General features: G+C 45.8%; 1 protein-coding gene across 3 annotated transcripts in view; it reads left to right on the plus strand.

Annotated features, from left to right (window-relative positions):
* LOC106591232 (lysine-specific demethylase phf2) overlaps positions 1 to 21,374 on the plus strand; it is a 130,315-nt gene that overhangs the window by 33,654 nt on the left and 75,287 nt on the right. For all 3 annotated transcript variants that reach the window (XM_045705073.1, XM_045705072.1, XM_045705074.1), the window contains exons 4-9: positions 1,039 to 1,199; positions 6,381 to 6,522; positions 13,036 to 13,222; positions 13,967 to 14,129; positions 16,431 to 16,518; positions 16,648 to 16,754. In XM_045705073.1, coding sequence (XP_045561029.1) covers positions 1,039 to 1,199; positions 6,381 to 6,522; positions 13,036 to 13,222; positions 13,967 to 14,129; positions 16,431 to 16,518; positions 16,648 to 16,754 — 848 coding nt within the window. The remainder of the gene's footprint in view (positions 1 to 1,038; positions 1,200 to 6,380; positions 6,523 to 13,035; positions 13,223 to 13,966; positions 14,130 to 16,430; positions 16,519 to 16,647; positions 16,755 to 21,374) is intronic.

Consider the following 21,374-nt stretch of genomic DNA (forward strand, 5'->3'; position numbering starts at 1 on the left):
GTGCTGCTACTGTTCTCTATGTGTTACTTTACCACTACCTATATGTACTTCAATTTCCTCGTACCGCCCTGCACATCACTTTACCACTACCTATATGTACTTCAATTTCCTCGTACCCCCCTGCACATCACTTTACCACTACCTATATGTACTTCAATTTCCTCGTACCGCCCTGCACATCACTTTACCACTACCTATATGTACTTCAATTTCCTCGTACCCCCCTGCACATCACTTTACCACTACCTATATGGACATCAATTACCTGGTACCCCCTGCACATCCACCCGGTACTGGTACCCCCTGCACATCCACTCGGTACTGGTACCCCCTGCACATCCACTCCATACTGGTCCCCCTGCACATCCACTCCGTACTGGTCCCCCCTGCACATCCACTCCGCACTGGTCCCCCCTGCACATCCACTCCGTACTGGTCCCCCCCTGCACATCCACTCCGCACTGGTCCCCCCTGCACATCCACTCCGTACTGGTCCCCCCTGCACATCCGCTCCGTACTGGTACCCCCTGCACATCCGCTCCGTACTGGTACCCCCTGCTCATTAACTCGGTACTGGTACCCCCTGCACATCCACTCCGTACTGGTACCCCCTGCACATCCACTCCGTACTGGTACCCCCTGCTCATCCACTCCGTACTGGTACCCCCTGCACATCCGCTCCGTACTGGTACCCCCTGCACATCCACTCGGTACTGGTACCCCCTGCACATCCACTCGGTACTGGTCCCCCCTGCACATCCACACCGTACTGGTACCCCCTGCACATCCACTCCGTACTGGTACCCCGTGTATATATCCAAGTTATTGTTACTCATTGTGTATTTATTATTACGTTTCTATCATTTCTCTATTTTCTCTCTCTGTATTGTCGGGAAGGACCTGTAAGCGTTTCACCGTTTGTTTATGAAGCATGTGACCAATACAATTTGATTTGATTTGACTGTTATTTCCTCAGCTCTGAGGACGAGGGGTATGAATACTTCCTGAAGGGGCTGTAATGTAATCTGTGTTTTACAGCTCTGAGGACATTGTGGTGAAGCTGAATGGCAGCCAGCTGACTATGGACTACCTGGAAGAGGTTGGTTTTAACGAGCCCATCCTGGTTCTGAAGAAGGACGGTCTGGGGATGTCCATGCCCGCTCCTACCTTCTACATCAATGATGTGGAGAAACATGTTGGTATGTATAGTCTCTGTCTACTGCTCTAACTACAGTGAGCTCCAAGAGTATTGGGACAGTGAAATGTGTTTTTGTTGTTTTGGCTCTGAACTTCAGCACTTTGGATTTGAAATTACTTTTTTACATTTTAGTCATTTAGCAGACGCTCTTATCCAGAGCGACTTACAGTAGTGAATGCATATATTTTTCATACTTTTTTTTTTTCTTCTCGTACTGGTCCCCCGTGGGAATCGAACCCACAACCCTGGCGTTGCAAACACCATGCTCTAACCAACTGAGCCACATGGGAAATGATACAATGACTGAGGTTAAAGTGCAGACTGTAATTTGAGGGTAATTTGATCCATATCAGGTGAATCGTTTAGAAAGTACAGCACTATTTGTACATTGTCCCCAAAAGTATTGGGATAAATTCACTTACACTGTACAGTGCATTCTGAAAGTATTCAGACCCTTTCCCACATTGTGTTACGTTACAGCCTTATTCTAAAATTGATTAAATAAAATGTTTTTCATCTTTCTACACACAATACCCCATAATGACAAAGTGAAAACAGGTTTTTGCAGTTTTATAAAATATTCAAAGAGAAATACCTTATTTACATAATTATTCAGACTCTTTGCTATGAGACTTGAAATTGAGCTCAGGTGCTTCCTGTTTCCATTGATCATCCTTGAGATGTTTCTACAACTTGTTTGGAGTCCACCTGTGGTAAATTAAATTGATTGGACATGATTTGGAAAGGCACACACCTGTCTATATAAGGTCCCACAGTTAGTGCATGTCAGAGCAAAAACCAAGCCATGAGGTCGAAGGAATTGTCTGTAGAGCTCCGAGACAGGATTGTGTTGAGGCATAGATCTGGCGAACGGTACCAAAACATTTCTGCAGCATTGAAGGTCCCCAAGAACACAGTGGCCTCCATCATTCATAAATTGAAGTTTGGAACCACCAAGACTCTTCCTAGAGCTGGTCGCCCGGCCAAACTGAGCAATCAGGGGGAGAAGGGTCTTGGTCAGGGAGGTGACCAACAACTCGATGGTCACTCTTACAGAGTTCCTCTGTGGAGATGGGAGAACCTTCCAGTTGGACAACCATCTCTGTAGCACTCCACTAATCAGGCCTTTATGGTAGAGTGGCCACTCCTCAGTAAAAGGCACATGACAGCCCGCTTGGAATTTGCCAAAAGGCACCTAAAGACTCTCAGACGATGAGAAACAAGATTCTCTGGTCTGATGAAACCAAGATTGAACTCTTTGGCCTGAATGCCAAGTGTCACGTCTGGAGGAAACCTGGCACCATCCCTACAGTGAAGCATGGTGGTGGCAGCATCATGCTATGGGGATGTTTTTCAGCGGCAGGGACTGGAGACTAGTCAGGATCGAGGGAAAGATGAACGTAACAAAGTACAAAGAGATCCTTGATGAAAACCTGCTCCAGAGTGCTCAGGACCTCAGACTGGGGTGAAGGTTTGCCTTCCAACAGGACAACAACCCTAAGCCCACAACCAAGACAACACAGGAGTGTCTTCGGGAGAAGTCTCTGAATGTCCTTGAGTGGCCCAGCCAAAGCCCGGACTTAAACCCGATCGAACATCTCTGGAGAGACCTGAAAATAGCTGTGCAGCGACGCTCCCCATACAACCTGCCAGAACTTGAGAGGATCTGCAGAGAAGAATGGGAGAAACTCCCCAAATACAGGTGTACCGAGCTTGTAGCGTCATACCCAAGAAGACTCGAGGCTGTAATTGCTGCCAAAGGTACTTCAACAAAGTACTGGGTAAAGGGTCTGAATACTTATGTAAATGTTATATTTCCGTTTTCATTTTTTTTATACATTTGCGAACATTTCTAAAAACTATTTTTTTCTTTGTCATTATGGGGTATTGTGATGTCATTACGGGGTATTGTGATGTCATTATGGGGTATTGTGATGTCATTATGGGCTATTGTGATGTCATTATGGGCTATTGTGATGTCATTATGGGCTATTGTGATGTCATTATGGGGTATTGTGTGTAGATTGCTGAGGATTTTTGTTTTATTAATCCATTTTAGAATAAGGCTGTAACAATGTGGGAAAGCTAAATACTTTCCTAATGCATTGTGTATACAAAAGTATGTGGACACCCCTTCAAATGAGTGGATTCAGCTATTTCAGCCACACCCGTTGCTGACAGGTGTATAAAATCAACATAGACAAACATTGGCAGTAGAATGGCCCCGTACTGAAGAGCCCAGTGACTTTCAACGTAGCACCGTCATAGGATGCCACTTTTTCAACAAGTCAGTTCCTCAAAATTTCTGCCCTGTTAGAGCTGCCCCCGGTCAACTGTAAGTGCTGTTATTGTGAAGTGCAAACGTCTAGGAGCAACAACGGCTCAGCTGCGAAGTGGTAGGCCACACAATCTCACAGAACGGGACCTCGGAGTGCTGTAGAGCATAAAAATCGTCTGTCCTCAGTTGCAACACTCACTACCGAGTTCCAAACTGCCTCTGGAAGCAACGTCAGCACAAGAACTGTTCGTCAGGAGCATCATGAAATGGGTTTCCATGGCCGAGCAGCCGCACACAAGCCTAAGATCACCATGTGCAATGCCAAGCATCGGCTGGAGTGGTGTAAAGCTTGCCGCCATTGGACTCTGGAGCAGTGGAAACGCGTTCTCTGGAGTGATGAATCACGCTTCGCCATCTGGCAGTCCAACGGACAAATCTGGGTTTGGTGGATGCCAGGAGAACGCTACCTGACCCAATGCATAGTGCCAACTGTAAAGTTTGGTGGAGGAGGAATAATGGTCTGGAGCTGTTTTTCATAGTTCGGGCCTCTTAGTTCCAGTGAAGGGAAATCTTAACGCTACAAAATACAATGACATTCTAGACGATTCTGTGCTTCCAACTTTGTGGCAACAGTTTGGGGAAGGCCCTTTCCTGTTTCAGTATGACAACGCTCCGTGCACAAAGTGAGGTCTGTACAGAAGTTGTTTGTCGAGATCGATGTGGAAGAACTTGACTGGCCTGCACAGAGCCCTGACCTCAACCCCATCCAACACCTTTGGGATGAATTGGAACGCCGACTGCGAGCCAGGCCTAATCGCCCAACATCATTAATGCTCTCGTGGCTGAATGGAAGCAAGTCCCCTCAGCAATGTTCCAACATCTATAGGAAAGCCTTCCCAGAAGAGTGGAGGCTGTTATAGCAGCAAAGAAGGGACCAACTCCATATTAATGCCCATGATTTTGGAATGAGATGTACAATGTGCAGGTGTCCACATACTTATGATCATGGAGTGTAGATGTGTATTGAAGTAGTCTGTATTTGGTCCCATATTCCCAATGACTACACCTTCGCTTCTGACTCTACACACTTCTTGGATGAATTTGCTGTTTGTTTTGGTTGTGTTTCAGATTATTTTGTGATCAATTGAATAGAATGCTAAATAATATATTGTGTCATTTTGGAGTGACTTTAATTGTAACTGAGAATAGAATATGTTTCTAAACACTTCTACATTAATGTGGATGTCACCATGATTAATAATACTCCTGAATTAATCGGGAATAATGACGAGTGAGAAAGTTACTGATGCACAAATATCATACCAATATCATGGGGCGGCAGGGTAGCCTAGTGGTTAGAGTGTAGGGGCGGCAGGGTAGCCTAGTGGTTAGAGTGGAGGGGAGGCAGGGTAGCCTAGTGGTTAGAGTGGAGGGGCGGCAGGGTAGCCTAGCAGTTAACCCACTGTTCCTAGGCCGTCATTTGTAAAATAAGAATTTGTTCTTAGCTGACTTACCTAGTTAAATAAAGGTTACATCAGACCCCCAAGACATGCTAACCTCTCCCCATTACAATAACAGGGGAGGTTAGCATTTTATATCATACCCCCAACACATGCTAACCTCTCACCATTACAATAACAGGGGAGGTTAGCATTTTATATCATACCCCCAAGACATGCTAACCTCTCACCATTACAATAACAGGGGAGGTTAGCATTTTATATCATACCCCCAACACATGCTAACCTCTCACCATTACAATGACAGGGGAGGTTAGCATTTTATATCATACCCCCAAGACATGCTAACCTCTCACCATTACAATAACAGGGGAGGTTAGCATTTTATATCATACCCCCAAGACATGCTAACCTCTCCCCATTACAAATACAGGGGAGGTTAGCATTTTATATCATACCCCCAAGACATGCTAACCTCTCACCATTACAATAACAGGGGAGGTTAGCATTTTGGGGAGGGGGGGTATGATATTTATGCCTCTAACTTTCTCACTCCTCATTATTCAGGATTCATTCAGTTCGTGTCAGTCTCTGTAACCAGCACTTCTAGTATTGTTTTTGATCTCAAGAGATTCTTTCTCGTCTATTGTGTTATATAGAGTATTTTTCAAATGTATTGTATTATGAACTAGTTCATTTTGTTTCACTTGATATTTCATTTCACTAAGTATGTTTATTTTATTTTTTATTTTTTAATCCATCATATTTCAGTTATAAAGTAAACGTTTCCAACAGTATTAATTATATGTATGACTATGCTGTACTATCCGGGAACCACAAGAGGGAGCTATTGCCTGCCTTTTAGAGCTAGAGCTCATCCTGCCACACTGCACCAGTTCTGCCACAGACAGAACAATGAGATATTTCACCAGATGTATAAATGTGAAGCGTCTGCTTGTTGTTTCCACTCACTACCAAATATGGTAGTGAGAGGAAGCCCAGTGGCCTGCGGTGGGAGAATAGAAGGAGATGGATTTTTTGGGGGGGTGACATTCTGCACATTTTCTCATCGATTAAACATTTTGATCTGAATAAAGTTTTCTGTTCCCAAAACTAGAATTTGTTATGAACAGATATGACTAAGTTTAGTAAACTTTGCCCTTTACCAAAGTTTAAATAAGTTGCGTGCTTAGTGCATAGTCGGTTTTACTTATTGCACACAGGCACTTCACAGAGGAGGCATTCCCTAAAGGAAATATGCAGATGCACGCTAAAATGAGGCAATAGGATCTCGCTAGCTTGTACTTTTGCTCTGCCCACCTCCTTGCTTCATCTGCCCCACTATGACTCATGTTTTAAAATGGAATTCATAATGAATGTAATCTTTTTATCTAATGCATATTTAAATGTTGTTATTAACCCCTTCGTTGTGTATGTGTTTCAGGTCCAGACGTAGGTGTGGATGTGATAGATGTGACCAAGCAGAAAGACAGTAAAATGAAGCTGAAGGATTTTGTAGATTACTACTACAGCACCAGCAGGAAGAAAGTATTAAACATTATCAACCTCGAATTCTCTGACACACGGTAAACACAGCATTGTCTAATTCACGTACATTTTTATCATCAGCATGTTAATTATACTTTAAATATGTACTATTTATGTTCTTTATTTTTTTTATTCAATTATTTATTTAACCTTTATTTAACCAGATTAGTCTTGTTGAGATAAAAATCTAATTTCAAGATAGACCTGAAGGTGATTTATTTTTGTTGAATGCAGCTAACTGTCTGTCTGTCCCAGTAGCTAACTGTCTGTCTGTCCCAGTAGCTAACTGTCTGTCTGTCCCAGTAGCTAACTGTCTGTCTGTCTGTCTGTCTGTCTGTCTGTCTGTCTGTCTGTCTGTCTGTCTGTCCCGTCTGTCTATCCCAGTAGCTAACTGTCTGTCTGTCTGTCTGTCTGTCTGTCTGTCTGTCTGTCTGTCTGTCTGTCTATCTGTCCCGTCTGTCTATCCCAGTAGCTAACTGTCTGTCTGTCTATCCCAGTAGCTAACTGCCTTTCTATCCCAGTAGCTGTCTGTCTGTCTGTCTGTCTGTCTGTCTGTCTGTCTGTCTGTCTGTCTGTCTGTCTGTCTGTCCCAGTAGCTAACTGTCTGTCTGTCTGTCTGTCTGTCTGTCTGTCTATCTGTCCCGTCTGTCTATCCCAGTAGCTAACTGTCTGTCTGTCTGTCTGTCTGTCTGTCTGTCTGTCTATCCCAGTAGCTAACTGTCTGTCTGTCCATCCCAGTAGCTAACTGTCTGTCTATCCCAGTAGCTAACTGTCTGTCTGTCTATCCCAGTAGCTAACTGCCTGTCTATCCCAGTAGCTAACTGTCTGTCTGTCTATCCCAGTAGCTAACTGCCTGTCTATCCCAGTAGCTAACTGTCTGTCTGTCTATCCCAGTAGCTAACTGCCTTTCTATCCCAGTAGCTAACTGTCTGTCTGTCTATCCCAGTAGCTAACTGTCTGTCTGTCCCAGTAGCTAACTGTCTGTCTGTCTATCCCAGTAGCTAACTGTCTGTCTGTCTATCCCAGTAGCTAACTGTCTGTCTATCCCAGTAGCTAACTGTCTGTCTGTCTATCCCAGTAGCTAACTGTCTGTCTGTCTATCCCAGTAGCTAACTGTCTGTCTGTCTGTCTGTCTGTCTGTCTGTCTGTCCCAGTAGCTAACTGTCTGTCTGTCTGTCTGTCTGTCTGTCTGTCTGTCTGTCTGTCTGTCTGTCTGTCTATCTGTCCCAGTAGCTAACTGTCTGTCTGTCTGTCTGTCTGTCTATCCCAGTAGCTAACTGTCTGTCTGTCTGTCCCAGTAGCTAACTGCCTTTCTATCCCAGTAGCTAACTGTCTGTCTGTCTGTCTATCCCAGTAGCTAACTGTCTGTCTGTCTATCCCAGTAGCTAACTGTCTGTCTGTCTATCCCAGTAGCTAACTGCCTTTCTATCCCAGTAGCTAACTGCCTTTCTATCCCAGTAGCTAACTGTCTGTCTGTCTGTCCCAGTAGCTAACTGTCTGTCTGTCTGTCTATCCCAGTAGCTAACTGTCTGTCTGTCTATCCCAGTAGCTAACTGTCTGTCTGTCCCAGTAGCTAACTGTCTGTCTGTCTATCCCAGTAGCTAACTGTCTGTCTGTCTATCCCAGTAGCTAACTGTCTGTCTGTCCCAGTAGCTAACTGTCTGTCTGTCTATCCCAGTAGCTAACTGTCTGTCTGTCTATCCCAGTAGCTAACTGTCTGTCTGTCTATCCCAGTAGCTAACTGTCTGTCTGTCTATCCCAGTAGCTAACTGTCTGTCTGTCTATCCCAGTAGCTAACTGTCTGTCTGTCTGTCTGTCTGTCTGTCTGTCTGTCTGTCTGTCTGTCTATCCCAGTAGCTAACTGTCTGTCTGTCTATCCCAGTAGCTAACTGTCTGTCTGTCTGTCCCAGTAGCTAACTGTCTGTCTATCCCAGTAGCTAACTGTCTGTCTGTCTGTCTATCCCAGTAGCTAACTGTCTGTCTATCCCAGTAGCTAACTGTCTGTCTGTCTATCCCAGTAGCTAACTGTCTGTCTGTCTATCCCAGTAGCTAACTGCCTTTCTATCCCAGTAGCTAACTGCCTTTCTATCCCAGTAGCTAACTGTCTGTCTGTCTGTCCCAGTAGCTAACTGTCTGTCTGTCTATCCCAGTAGCTAACTGTCTGTCTGTCTATCCCAGTAGCTTACTGTCTGTCTGTCCCAGTAGCTAACTGTCTGTCTGTCTATCCCAGTAGCTAACTGTCTGTCTGTCTATCCCAGTAGCTAACTGTCTGTCTGTCCCAGTAGCTAACTGTCTGTCTGTCTATCCCAGTAGCTAACTGTCTGTCTGTCTATCCCAGTAGCTAACTGTCTGTCTGTCTATCCCAGTAGCTAACTGTCTGTCTGTCTATCCCAGTAGCTAACTGTCTGTCTGTCTATCCCAGTAGCTAACTGTCTGTCTGTCTGTCTGTCTGTCTGTCTGTCTGTCTGTCTGTCTGTCTGTCTATCCCAGTAGCTAACTGTCTGTCTGTCTATCCCAGTAGCTAACTGTCTGTCTGTCTGTCCCAGTAGCTAACTGTCTGTCTGTCTATCCCAGTAGCTAACTGTCTGTCTGTCTGTCTGTCTGTCCCAGTAGCTAACTGTCTGTCTGTCCCAGTAGCTAACTGTCTGTCTGTCCCAGTAGCTAACTGTCTGTCTATCCCAGTAGCTAACTGTCTGTCTGTCTATCCCAGTAGCTAACTGTCTGTCTGTCTATCCCAGTAGCTAACTGTCTGTCTGTCTGTCCCAGTAGCTAACTGTCTGTCTATCCCAGTAGCTAACTGTCTGTCTGTCCCAGTAGCTAACTGTCTGTCTATCCCAGTATCTAACTGTCTGTGTGTCCCAGTAGCTAACTGTCTGTCTGTCCCAGTAGCTAACTGTCTGTCTGTCCCAGTAGTTAACTGTCTGTCTGTCTGTCTATCCCAGTAGCTAACTGTCTGTCTATCCCAGTAGTTAACTGTCTGTCTGTCTATCCCAGTAGCTAACTGTTTGTCTATCCCAGTAGCTAACTGTCTGTCTGTCCCAGTAGCTAACTGTCTGTCTGTCCCAGTAGCTAACTGTCTGTCTGTCCCAGTAGCTAACTGTCTGTCTGTCTATCCCAGTAGCTAACTGTCTGTCTGTCTGTCCCAGTAGCTAACTGTCTGTCTATCCCAGTTGCTATCTGTCTGTCTGTCTATCCCAGTAGCTAACTGTCTGTCTGTCTATCCCAGTAGCTAACTGTCTTTCTGTCTGTCCCAGTAGCTAACTGTCTGTCTGTCTGTCCCAGTAGCTAACTGTCTGTCTGTCTGTCCCAGTAGCTGTCTGTCTGTCTATCCCAGTAGCTAACTGTCTGTCTGTCTATCCCAGTAGCTAACTGTCTGTCTGTCTATCCCAGTAGCTAACTGTCTGTCTATCTATCCCAGTAGCTAACTGTCTGTCTGTCTATCCCAGTAGCTAACTGTCTGTCTGTCTATCCCAGTAGCTAACTGTCTGTCTGTCTAACCCAGTAGCTAACTGTCTGTCTGTCTATCCCAGTAGCTAACTGTCTGTCTGTCTATCCCAGTAGCTAACTGTCTGTCTGTCTATCCCAGTAGCTAACTGTCTGTCTGTCTGTCTGTCTGTCTGTCTGTCTGTCTGTCTATCCCAGTAGCTAACTGTCTGTCTGTCTATCCCAGTAGCTAACTGTCTGTCTGTCTATCCCAGTGGCTAACTGTCTGTCTGTCCCAGTAGCTAACTGTCTGTCTGTCTGTCCCAGTAGCTAACTGTCTGTCTGTCTATCCCAGTAGCTAACTGTCTGTCTGTCTATCCCAGTAGCTAACTGTCTGTCTGTTAGTGCTAACTGTCTGTCTGTCTATCCCAGTAGCTAACTGTCTGTCTGTCTATCCCAGTAGCTAACTGTCTGTCTGTCTATCCCAGTAGCTAACTGTCTGTCTGTCTATCCCAGTAGCTAACTGTCTGTCTGTCTATCCCAGTAGCTAACTGTCTGTCTGTCTGTCTGTCTGTCTGTCTGTCCCAGTAGCTAACTGTCTGTCTGTCTATCCCAGTAGCTAACTGTCTGTCTGTCTATCCCAGTAGCTAACTGTCTGTCTGTCTAACCCAGTAGCTAACTGTCTGTCTGTCTATCCCAGTAGCTAACTGTCTGTCTGTCTATCCCAGTAGCTAACTGTCTGTCTGTCTATCCCAGTAGCTAACTGTCTGTCTGTCTGTCTGTCTGTCTGTCTGTCTGTCTATCCCAGTAGCTAACTGTCTGTCTGTCTATCCCAGTAGCTAACTGTCTGTCTGTCTGTCTGTCCCAGTAGCTAACTGTCTGTCTGTCTATCCCAGTAGCTAACTGTCTGTCTGTCTATCCCAGTAGCTAACTGTCTGTCTGTCTATCCCAGTAGCTAACTGTCTGTCTGTCTATCCCAGTAGCTAACTGTCTGTCTGTCTATCCCAGTAGCTAACTGTCTGTCTGTCTATCCCAGTAGCTAACTGTCTGTCTGTCTATCCCAGTAGCTAACTGTCTGTCTGTCTGTCTATCCCAGTAGCTAACTGTCTGTCTGTCTATCCCAGTAGCTAACTGTCTGTCTGTCTATCCCAGTAGCTAACTGTCTGTCTGTCCCAGTAGCTAACTGTCTGTCTGTCTGTCCCAGTAGCTAACTGTCTGTCTGTCTATCCCAGTAGCTAACTGTCTGTCTGTCTATCCCAGTAGCTAACTGTCTGTCTGTCTGTCTGTCTGTCTATCCCAGTAGCTAACTGTCTGTCTATCCCAGTAGCTAACTGTCTGTCTATCCCAGTAGCTAACTGTCTGTCTGTCCCAGTTGCTAACTGTCTGTCTGTCTATCCCAGTAGCTAACTGTCTGTCTGTCTATCCCAGTAGCTAACTGTCTGTCTGTCTATCCCAGTAGCTAACTGTCTGTCTGTCTGTCCCAGTAGCTAACTGTCTGTCTGTCTGTCCCAGTAGCTAACTGTCTGTCTGTCTATCCCAGTAGCTAACTGTCTGTCTGTCTATCTCAGTAGCTAACTGTCTGTCTGTCTATCCCAGTAGCTAACTGTCTGTCTGTCTATCCCAGTAGCTAACTGTCTGTCTGTCTATCCCAGTAGCTAACTGTCTGTCTCTCTATCCCAGTAGCTAACTGTCTGTCTGTCTATCCCAGTAGCTAAATGTCTGTCTGTCTATTCCAGTGGCTAACTGTCTGTCTGTCCCAGTAGCTAACTGTCTGTCTGTCTGTCCCAGTAGCTAACTGTCTGTCTGTCTATCCCAGTAGCTAACTGTCTGTCTGTCTATCCCAGTAGCTAACTGTCTGTCTGTCTATCCCAGTAGCTAACTGTCTGTCTGTCTATCCCAGTAGCTAACTGTCTGTCTGTCTGTCTGTCTGTCTGTCTGTCTGTCTGTCTGTCTATCCCAGTAGCTAACTGTCTGTCTGTCTATCCCAGTAGCTAACTGTCTGTCTGTCTATCCCAGTAGCTAACTGTCTGTCTGTCTATCCCAGTAGCTAACTGTCTGTCTGTCTATCCCAGTAGCTAACTGTCTGTCTGTCTATCCCAGTAGCTAACTGTCTGTCTGTCTATCCCAGTAGCTAACTGTCTGTCTGTCTATCCCAGTAGCTAACTGTCTGTCTGTCTATCCCAGTAGCTAACTGTCTGTCTGTCTGTCTGTCTGTCTGTCTGTCTGTCTGTCTGTCTGTCCCAGTAGCTAACTGTCTGTCTGTCTATCCCAGTAGCTAACTGTCTGTCTGTCTATCCCAGTAGCTAACTGTCTGTCTGTCTATCCCAGTAGCTAACTGTCTGTCTGTCTGTCCCAGTAGCTAACTGTCTGTCTGTCTATCCCAGTAGCTAACTGTCTGTCTGTCTATCCCAGTAGCTAACTGTCTGTCTATCCCAGTAGCTAACTGTCTGTCTGTCCCAGTAGCTAACTGTCTGTCTGTCCCAGTAGCTAACTGTCTGTCTGTCTGTCCCAGTAGCTAACTGTCTGTCTGTCTGTCCCAGTAGCTAACTGTCTGTCTGTCTGTCCCAGTAGCTAACTGTCTGTCTGTCTATCCCAGTAGCTAACTGTATTGTAGTCTTTGGAATGGACAGTCCTCAGATCTGTTTATATAATATTATGTCTCTGTCTCTCAGGATGGACAGTATAGTGGACAGTCCTCAGATCTGTTTATATAACATTATGTCTCTGTCTCTCAGGATGGACAGTCCTCAGATCTGTTTATATAACATTATGTCTCTGTCTCTCAGGATGGACAGTATAGTGGACAGTCCTCAGATCTGTTTATATAACATTATGTCTCTGTCTCTCAGGATGGACAGTCCTCAGATCTGTTTATATAACATTATGTCTCTGTCTCTCAGGATGGACAGTATAGTGGACAGTCCTCAGATCTGTTTATATAACATTATGTCTCTGTCTCTCAGGATGGACAGTCCTCAGATCTGTTTATATAATATTATTTCTCTGTCTCTCAGGATGGACAGTATAGTGGACAGTCCTCAGATCTGTTTATATAACATTATGTCTCTGTCTCTCAGGATGGACAGTCCTCAGATCTGTTTATATAATATTATTTCTCTGTCTCTCAGGATGGACAGTATAGTGGAGAGTCCTCAGATTGTGCGGAGGTTGTCATGGGTAGAGAACTACTGGCCAGACGACGCTCTCCTGGGGAAACCCAAAGTCACTAAGTACTGTTTGGTCGGCGTTAAAGACAGCTACACGGACTTCCACATCGAGTGTGGAGGGGCCTCCGTGTGGTACCACATCCTCAAGGTAGGACCCGGTTAATATCCTTATTTATCCAGGTAGGACCCGGTTAATATCCTTATTTATCCAGGTAGGACCCGGTTACTAACCTTATTTATCCAGGTAGGACCCGGTTACTAACCTTATTTATCCAGGTAGGACCCGGTTAATAACCTTATTTATCCAGGTAGGTCTATCAAGGTAGGACCCGGTTAATAACCTTATTTATCCAGGTAGGTTGATCAAGGTAGGAGCCGGTTAATAACCTTATTTATCCAGGTAGGTCAATCTAGGTAGGACACGGTTAATATCCTTATTTATCCAGGTAGGACCCGGTTAATAACCTTATTTTATCCAGGTAGGTTGATCAAGGTAGGACAGGGTTAATAACCTTATATAGTGCACTACTTAGGACCAGGGCCCTATTCCCTATATAGTGCACTACTTTAGACCAGGGCCCATATAGTGCACTACTTTAGACCAGGGCCCAATATAGTGCACTACTTTAGACCAGGGGCCTATATGTCTCTGTAGCATGACTCTAAAACTAACCATAAACAGTCATAAACGATGATAAACTGGTCCTGATAGGGTTGTTGTTGTTGCTGCTACAGCTCTTGTTCATAATGAATAAGATTACATGAACAGGGGGGGACCTGATCCCAGATCAGCGCTGCTACAGCTCTTGATCATAATGAATAAGATTACATGAACAGGGGGGGACCTGATCCCAGATCAGCTCTTGTTCTGTCTTCATGTTGTTGTTTCCAGGGAGAGAAGATCTTCTTCCTGATCAAGCCCACGTCAGCCAACCTATCGCTGTACGAGCGCTGGAGGTCCTCAGCCAATCACACTGAGATGTTCTTCGCCGACCAGGTGGACAAGTGTTACAAGTGCACTCTGAAGCAGGGGCAGACCCTATTCATACCCTCAGGTTAGTGCACTCTGAAGCAGGGGCAGACCCTATTCATACCCTCAGGTTAGTGCACTCTGAAGCAGGGGCAGACCCTATTCATACCCCTCAGGTTAGTGCACTCTGAAGCAGGGGCAGACCCTATTCATACCCTCAGGTTAGTGCACTCTGAAGCAGGGGCAGACCCTATTCATACCCTCAGGTTAGTGCACTCTGAAGCAGGGGCAGACCCTATTCATACCCTCAGGTTAGTGCACTCTGAAGCAGGGGCAGACCCTATTCATACCCTCAGGTTAGTGCACTCTGAAGCAGGGACAGACCCTATTCATACCCCTCAGGTTAGTGCACTCTGAAGCAGGGGCAGACCCTATTCATACCCTCAGGTTAGTGCACTCTGAAGCAGGGGCAGACCCTATTCATACCCTCAGGTTAGTGCACTCTGAAGCAGGGGCAGACCCTATTCATACCCTCAGGTTAGTGCACTCTGAAGCAGGGGCAGACCCTATTCATACCCTCAGGTTAGTGCACTCTGAAGCAGGGGCAGACCCTATTCATACCCTCAGGTTAGTGCACTCTGAAGCAGGGGCAGACCCTATTCATACCCTCAGGTTAGTGCACTCTGAAGCAGGGGCAGACCCTATTCATACCCTCAGGTTAGTGCACTCTGAAGCAGGGACAGACCCTATTCATACCCTCAGGTTAGTGCACTCTGAAGCAGGGGCAGACCCTATTCATACCCCTCAGGTTAGTGCACTCTGAAGCAGGGACAGACCCTATTCATACCCTCAGGTTAGTGCACTCTGAAGCAGGGGCAGACCCTATTCATACCCTCAGGTTAGTGCAATCTAAAGTAGTGTTCATACCCTCAGGTTAGTGCACTCTGAAGTAGTGTTCAAACCCTCAGGTTAGTGCACTCTAAAGTAGTGTTCAAACCCTCAGGTTAGTGCACTCTGAAGTAGTGTTCATACCCTCAGGTTAGTGCACTCTGAAGTAGTGTTCATACCCTCAGGTTAGTGCACTCTGAAGTAGTGTTCATACCCTCAGGTTAGTGTGTATTCTGTGTTAGTGTGTATATAATGTGTGTATTCTGTGTTAGTGTGTATATAATGTGTGTATTCTGTGTTAGTGTGTATATAATGTGTGTATATCATGTGTGTATTCTGTGTGGGTGTGTATGTAATGTGTGTATTCTGTGTTAGTGTGTATGTAATGTGTATATAATGTGTGGGTGTGTATATAATGTGTGGGTGTGTATGTAATGTGGGTGTGTAATGTGTGTATTCTGTGTTAGTGTGTATGTAATGTGTGTTCTGTGTGGGTGTGTATGTAATGTGTGTATGTAATGTGTGTATTCTGTGTTGGTGTGTATATAATGTGTGTATTCTGTGTTAGTGTGTATATAATGTGTGTATTCTGTGTTGGTGTGTATGTAATGTGTGTATTCTGTGTGGGTGGGTGTGTATATAATGTGTGTATTCTGTGTTAGTGTGTATATAATGTCTGTATTCTGTGTGGGTGTGTATGTAATGTGTGTATTCTGTGTGGGTGTGTATGTAATGTGTGTATTCTGTGTTGGTGTGTATGTAATGTGTGTATTCTGTGTGGGTGTGTATGTAATGTGTGTATTCTGTGTGGGTGTGTATGTAATGTGTGTATTATGTGTTAGTGTGTATATAATGTGTGTATTCTGTGTGGGTGTGTATGTAATGTGTGTATTCTGTGTTAGTGTGTATTCTGTGTTAGTGTGTATGTAATGTGTGTATTCTGTGTGGGTGTATGTAATGTATGGATATAATGTGTTAGTGTGTATATAATGTGTGTATAATGTGTGTACTCTGTGTGTGGGTATGTAATGTGTGTATTCTGTGTTAGTGTGTATGTAATGTGTGTATTCTGTGTTAGTGTGTATGTAATGTGTGTATTCTGTGTGGGTGTGTATATAATGTGTGTATTCTGTGTGGGTGTGTATATAATGTGTGTATTCTGTGTTAGTGTGTATGTAATGTGTGTATTCTGTGTTAGTGTGTATGTAATGTGTGTATTCTGTGTGGGTGTGTATGTAATGTGTGTATGTAATGTGTGTATTCTGTGTTAGTATGTATTCTGTGTTAGTGTGTATATAGTGTGTATTCTGTGTTAGTGTGTATATAGTGTGTATTCTGTGTGGGTGTGTATGTAATGTGTGTATATAGTGTGTATTCTGTGTTGGTGTGTATGTAATGTGTGTATATAGTGTGTATTCTGTGTGGGTGTGTATGTAATGTGTGTATATAGTGTGTATTCTGTGTGGGTGTGTATGTAATGTGTGTATTCTGTTCCCAGGTTGGATCAACGCTGTGCTGACTCCAGTGGACACTCTGGCCTTTTCTGGACACTTTGTCCACAACCTGAGTGTTGAGATGCAGATGAGGTGAGAAAACCTCTAGTATCAATGAGGAAGTGGAGACTTCGCTTTAAACTGACGTTATAAATCAGGAGGTCACAGCGTTTATCTGAAGTTATTATACATCTCGATGTGTCTTCTTCGTCCCCTCTCCAGAGCGTACGAGGTGGAGAAGCGTCTAAAGGTCAACTGTCTGACTCCGTTCCCCAACTTTGAGACGGCCTGCTGGTACGTGGGACGACACCTGCTGGAGAGATTTAAAGGTACACTATTTATTTTAAAACTTTTCCACTTCACGTCTGTTTTGGTTTTTACTTCACGTCTGTTACTTCACGTCTGTTTGGTTTCCACTTCACGTCTGTTACTTCACGTCTGTTACTTCACGTCTGTTTTGGTTTTTACTTCACGTCTGTTTTGGTTTTTACTTCACGTCTGTTACTTCACGTCTGTTTGGTTTTACGCCATGACTATTTAAGGTTCACCTCATTACTGCTTGTATGTTTTTTGACGACTTTTAGTTTTTTTTTTTTTAAATCCAAGACTATTTGTCTTTTAATCCACGACTATTAGTGTATGGGGACTACTTTGGATCTGTGACTATTGACTAGCGCCGTAATGCGTTTCCTGTTACCCTGGTGGCGTGTGTTCTCCCTACGGTCTGCTCAGCAGATGAGGACTTGGATGCTCTAATATTATTACAGTCATTAAACGTCTTTCACAGATGATTAGGTTCAAAAGGCCTGGCGCAAGCACAATCACTAGCTCAATTACTGCTCTCCCTCCCTCTCTCTCTCTCTCTCTCTCCCTCTCTCTCTCTCTCTCTCTCTCCCTCCCTCTCTCTCTCTCTCTCTCTCTCTCTCTCTCTCTCTCTCTCTCTCTCTCTCTCTCTCTCTCTCTCTCTCTCTCCCTCCCCCCTCTCTCTCTCTCTCTCTCTCTCTCTCTCTCTCTCTCTCTCTCTCTCTCTCTCTCTCTCTCTCTCCCTCCCCCCCTCTCTCTCTCTCTGTCTCTCTCTCTCTCTCTCCCTCCCCCCCTCTCTCTCTCTCTCTCTCTCTCTCTCTCCCTCCCTCTCTCTCTCTCTCTCTCTCTCTCTCCCTCCCCCCCTCTCTCTCTCTGTCTCTCTCTCTCTCTCCCTCCCTCTCCCTCCCTCTCTCTCTCTCTCTCTCTCTCCCTCCCCCCCTCTCTCTCTCTCTCTCTCTCGCTCTCTCTCTGTGTGATTTAACTCCTCTCAGCTGGCCACAGAGCTCTGTTTACATTTCCACTGAATGCCTTTTCTCTCTCTGCTGTAATATGGCCAGATTGCCTTCTTAAAATAACATTGCCAACATACTGTAGGGGCTTACGTCGAAAATGGCAACGGATTCTCTATATAGTGCACTACTCACTACCAGGTCCCGTAAGGCTGGTAGTGCCCTATGTAGGGAATATGGTGCCATTTGGGATGCAAGTCTTCAGACCACAGTGGTTTCTTACCCACTATTCTCTTCAGGAGAATAGTTCTAATGTCCAGGTCATATATCTATCTCTTCGTCAGGGATCCTCTTGTCTTGGTACAGGAAGGTGTTTTTGGTGAGGTGAACATTGCTCATATAATTAATAGACCTGACATTATCCCTAATTGTATAGGATAGATATCATTCTCTCTGAACGGCCCTAGTTGTATAGGATAGATATCATTCTCTCTGAACGGCCCTAATTGTATAGGATAGATATCATTCTCTCTGAACGGCCCTAGTTGTATAGGATAGATATCATTCTCTCTGAACGGCCCTAATTGTATAGGATAGATATCATTCTCTCTGAACGGCCCTAATTGTATAGGATAGATATCATTCTCTCTGAACGGCCCTAATTGTATAGGATAGATATCATTCTCTCTGAACGGCCCTAATTGTATAGGATAGATATCATTCTCTCTGAACGGCCCTAATTGTATAGGATAGATATCATTCTCTCTGAACGGCCCTAATTGTATAGGATAGATATCATTCTCTCTGAACCGGTCGAAGCCCCACCTCGTCCTTGACCTACCCCACCCACCTGACAGGGTTCCATCTCTTGTCTTTTGATGTTATTAACGAGCAGCGTTTCCTGACTATCAGTGTAGAGGCAGCCTTCACAGACAAGACAGCTCGAGGCAGCCTTCACAGACAAGACGGCTCGAGGCAGCCTTCCCAGACAAGACGGCTCGAGGCAGCCTTCACAGACAAGACGGCTCGAGGCAGCCTTCACAGACAAGACGGCTCGAGGCAGCCTTCACAGACAAGACGGCTCGAGGCAGCCTTCACAGACAAGACGGCTCGAGGCAGCCTTCACAGACAAGACTGCTCGAGGCAGCCTTCACGGACAAGACAGCGCGAGGCAGCCTTCACGGACAAGACTGCTCGAGGCAGCCTTCACGGACAAGACAGCGCGAGGCAGCCTTCACGGACAAGACTGCTCGAGGCAGCCTTCACAGACAAGACTGCTCGAGACAGCCTTCACGGACAAGACTGCTCGAGGCAGCCTTCACAGACAAGACAGCTCGAGGCAGCCTTCACGGACAAGACGGCTCGAGGCAGCCTTCACGGACAAGACGGCTCGAGGCAGCCTTCACAGACAAGACGGCTCGAGGCAGCCTTCACAGACAAGACGGCTCGAGGCAGCCTTCACAGACGAGACAGCTCGAGGCAGCCTTCACAGACGAGACAGCTCGAGGCAGCCTTCACGGACAAGACAGCTCGAGGCAGCCTTCACAGACGAGACAGCTCGAGGCAGCCTTCACGGACAAGACAGCTCGAGGCAGCCTTCACGGACAAGACAGCTCGAGGCAGCCTTCACGGACAAGACAGCTCGAGGCAGCCTTCACGGACAAGACAGCTCGAGGCAGCCTTCACGGACAAGACAGCTCGAGGCAGCCTTCACGGACAAGACAGCTCGAGGCAGCCTTCACGGACAAGACGGCTCGAGGCAGCCTTCACGGACAAGACTGCTCGAGGCAGCCTTCACGGACAAGACAGCTCGAGGCAGGCAACTAGAAGCGTGAATTAAACGGCCTTCAGCTTGCAGTAACGTGTTCCAGGATGCACTAACAGATGTTTTAGGGATTGTTTTCTGTTATTAAACCAGAACGGATCCAGTTTCAACAGCGTTGTGGAGGAAATAAACAGAGTTATATTTTCCTTTGCTGTGTATGAAATGTGCGGTGACAAGGCTCTGAAACGTGATAATGTAGATGTGTTGTGATTTGGTTAAATACTGACAGCAGTTAGGCTAGAGGGCGCCGTTACCTGACAGTACAAAGAGGCTTATAGGAAACGTTACAGCTCTGTACTGCTTCTGACTTCAGCTCAGTCAATGTTAAACAAATCAATGAACAGAATCCGAGATGTTTTAGTCGATTAATTAAACCTTTATTTCATCAGTTTGTCCCATTGAGGTTAAAATACCTCTTTACCAAGGGAGAGCTGTTCAGACCTCTTTACCCAGGGAGAGCTGTTCTGACCTCTTTACCAAGGGAGAGCTGTTCTGACCTCTTTACCAAGGGAGAGCTGTTCTGACCTCTTTACCAAGGGAGAGCTGTTCTGACCTCTTTACCAAGGGAGAGCTGTCAGACCTCTTTACCAAGGGAGAGCTGTTCTGACCTCTTTACCAAGGGAGAGCTGTTCTGACCTCTTTACCAAGGGAGAGCTGTTCTGACCTCTTTACCAAGGGAGAGCTGTTCTGACCTCTTTACCAAGGGAGAGCTGTTCTGACCTCTTTACCAAGGGAGAGCTGTCAGACCTCTTTACCAAGGGAGAGCTGTCAGACCTCTTTACCAAGGGAGAGCTGTTCAGACCTCTTTACCAAGGGAGAGCTGTTCTGACCTCTTTACCAAGGGAGAGCTGTTCTGACCTCTTTACCAAGGGAGAGCTGTTCTGACCTCTTTACCAAGGGAGAGCTGTCAGACCTCTTTACCAAGGGAGAGCTGTTCAGACCTCTTTACCAAGGGAGAGCTGTTCTGACCTCTTTACCAAGGGAGAGCTGTTCTGACCTCTTTACCAAGGGAGAGCTGTCAGACCTCTTTACCAAGGGAGAGCTGTTCAGACCTCTTTACCAAGGGAGAGTTGTTCAGACCTCTTTACCAAGGGAGAGCTGTTCTGACCTCTTTACCAAGGGAGAGCTGTTCTGACCTCTTTACCAAGGGAGAGCTGTTCTGACCTCTTTACCAAGGGAGAGCTGTTCTGACCTCTTTACCAAGGGAGAGCTGTTCTGACCTCTTTACCAAGGGAGAGCTGTTCTGACCTCTTTACCAAGGGAGAGCTGTTCTGACCTCTTTACCAAGGGAGAGCTGTTCTGACCTCTTTACCAAGGGAGAGCTGTCAGACCTCTTTACCAAGGGAGAGCTGTTCTGACCTCTTTACCCAGGGAGAGCTGTTCTGACCTCTTTACCCAGGGAGAGCTGTTCTGACCTCTTTACCAAGGGAGAGCTGTTCTGACCTCTTTACCAAGGGAGAGCTGTTCTGACCTCTTTACCAAGGGAGAGCTGTTCTGACCTCTTTACCAAGGGAGAGCTGTTCTGACCTCTTTACCAAGGGAGAGCTGTTCTGACCTCTTTACCAAGGGAGAGCTGTTCTGACCTCTTTACCAAGGGAGAGCTGTTCTGACCTCTTTACCAAGGGAGAGCTGTTCTGACCTCTTTACCAAGGGAGAGCTGTTCTGACCTCTTTACCCAGGGAGAGCTGTTCTGACCTCTTTACCAAGGGAGAGCTGTTCAGACCTCTTTACCAAGGGAGAGCTGTTCAGACCTCTTTACCAAGGGAGAGCTGTTCTGACCTCTTTACCAAGGGAGAGCTGTTCTGACCTCTTTACCAAGGGAGAGCTGTTCTGACCTCTTTACCAAGGGAGAGCTGTTCTGACCTCTTTAC

This window comes from Salmo salar, chromosome ssa22 (genome assembly GCF_905237065.1).
Source record: "Salmo salar chromosome ssa22, Ssal_v3.1, whole genome shotgun sequence".
Classification (NCBI taxonomy): Eukaryota; Metazoa; Chordata; class Actinopteri; order Salmoniformes; family Salmonidae; genus Salmo; species Salmo salar.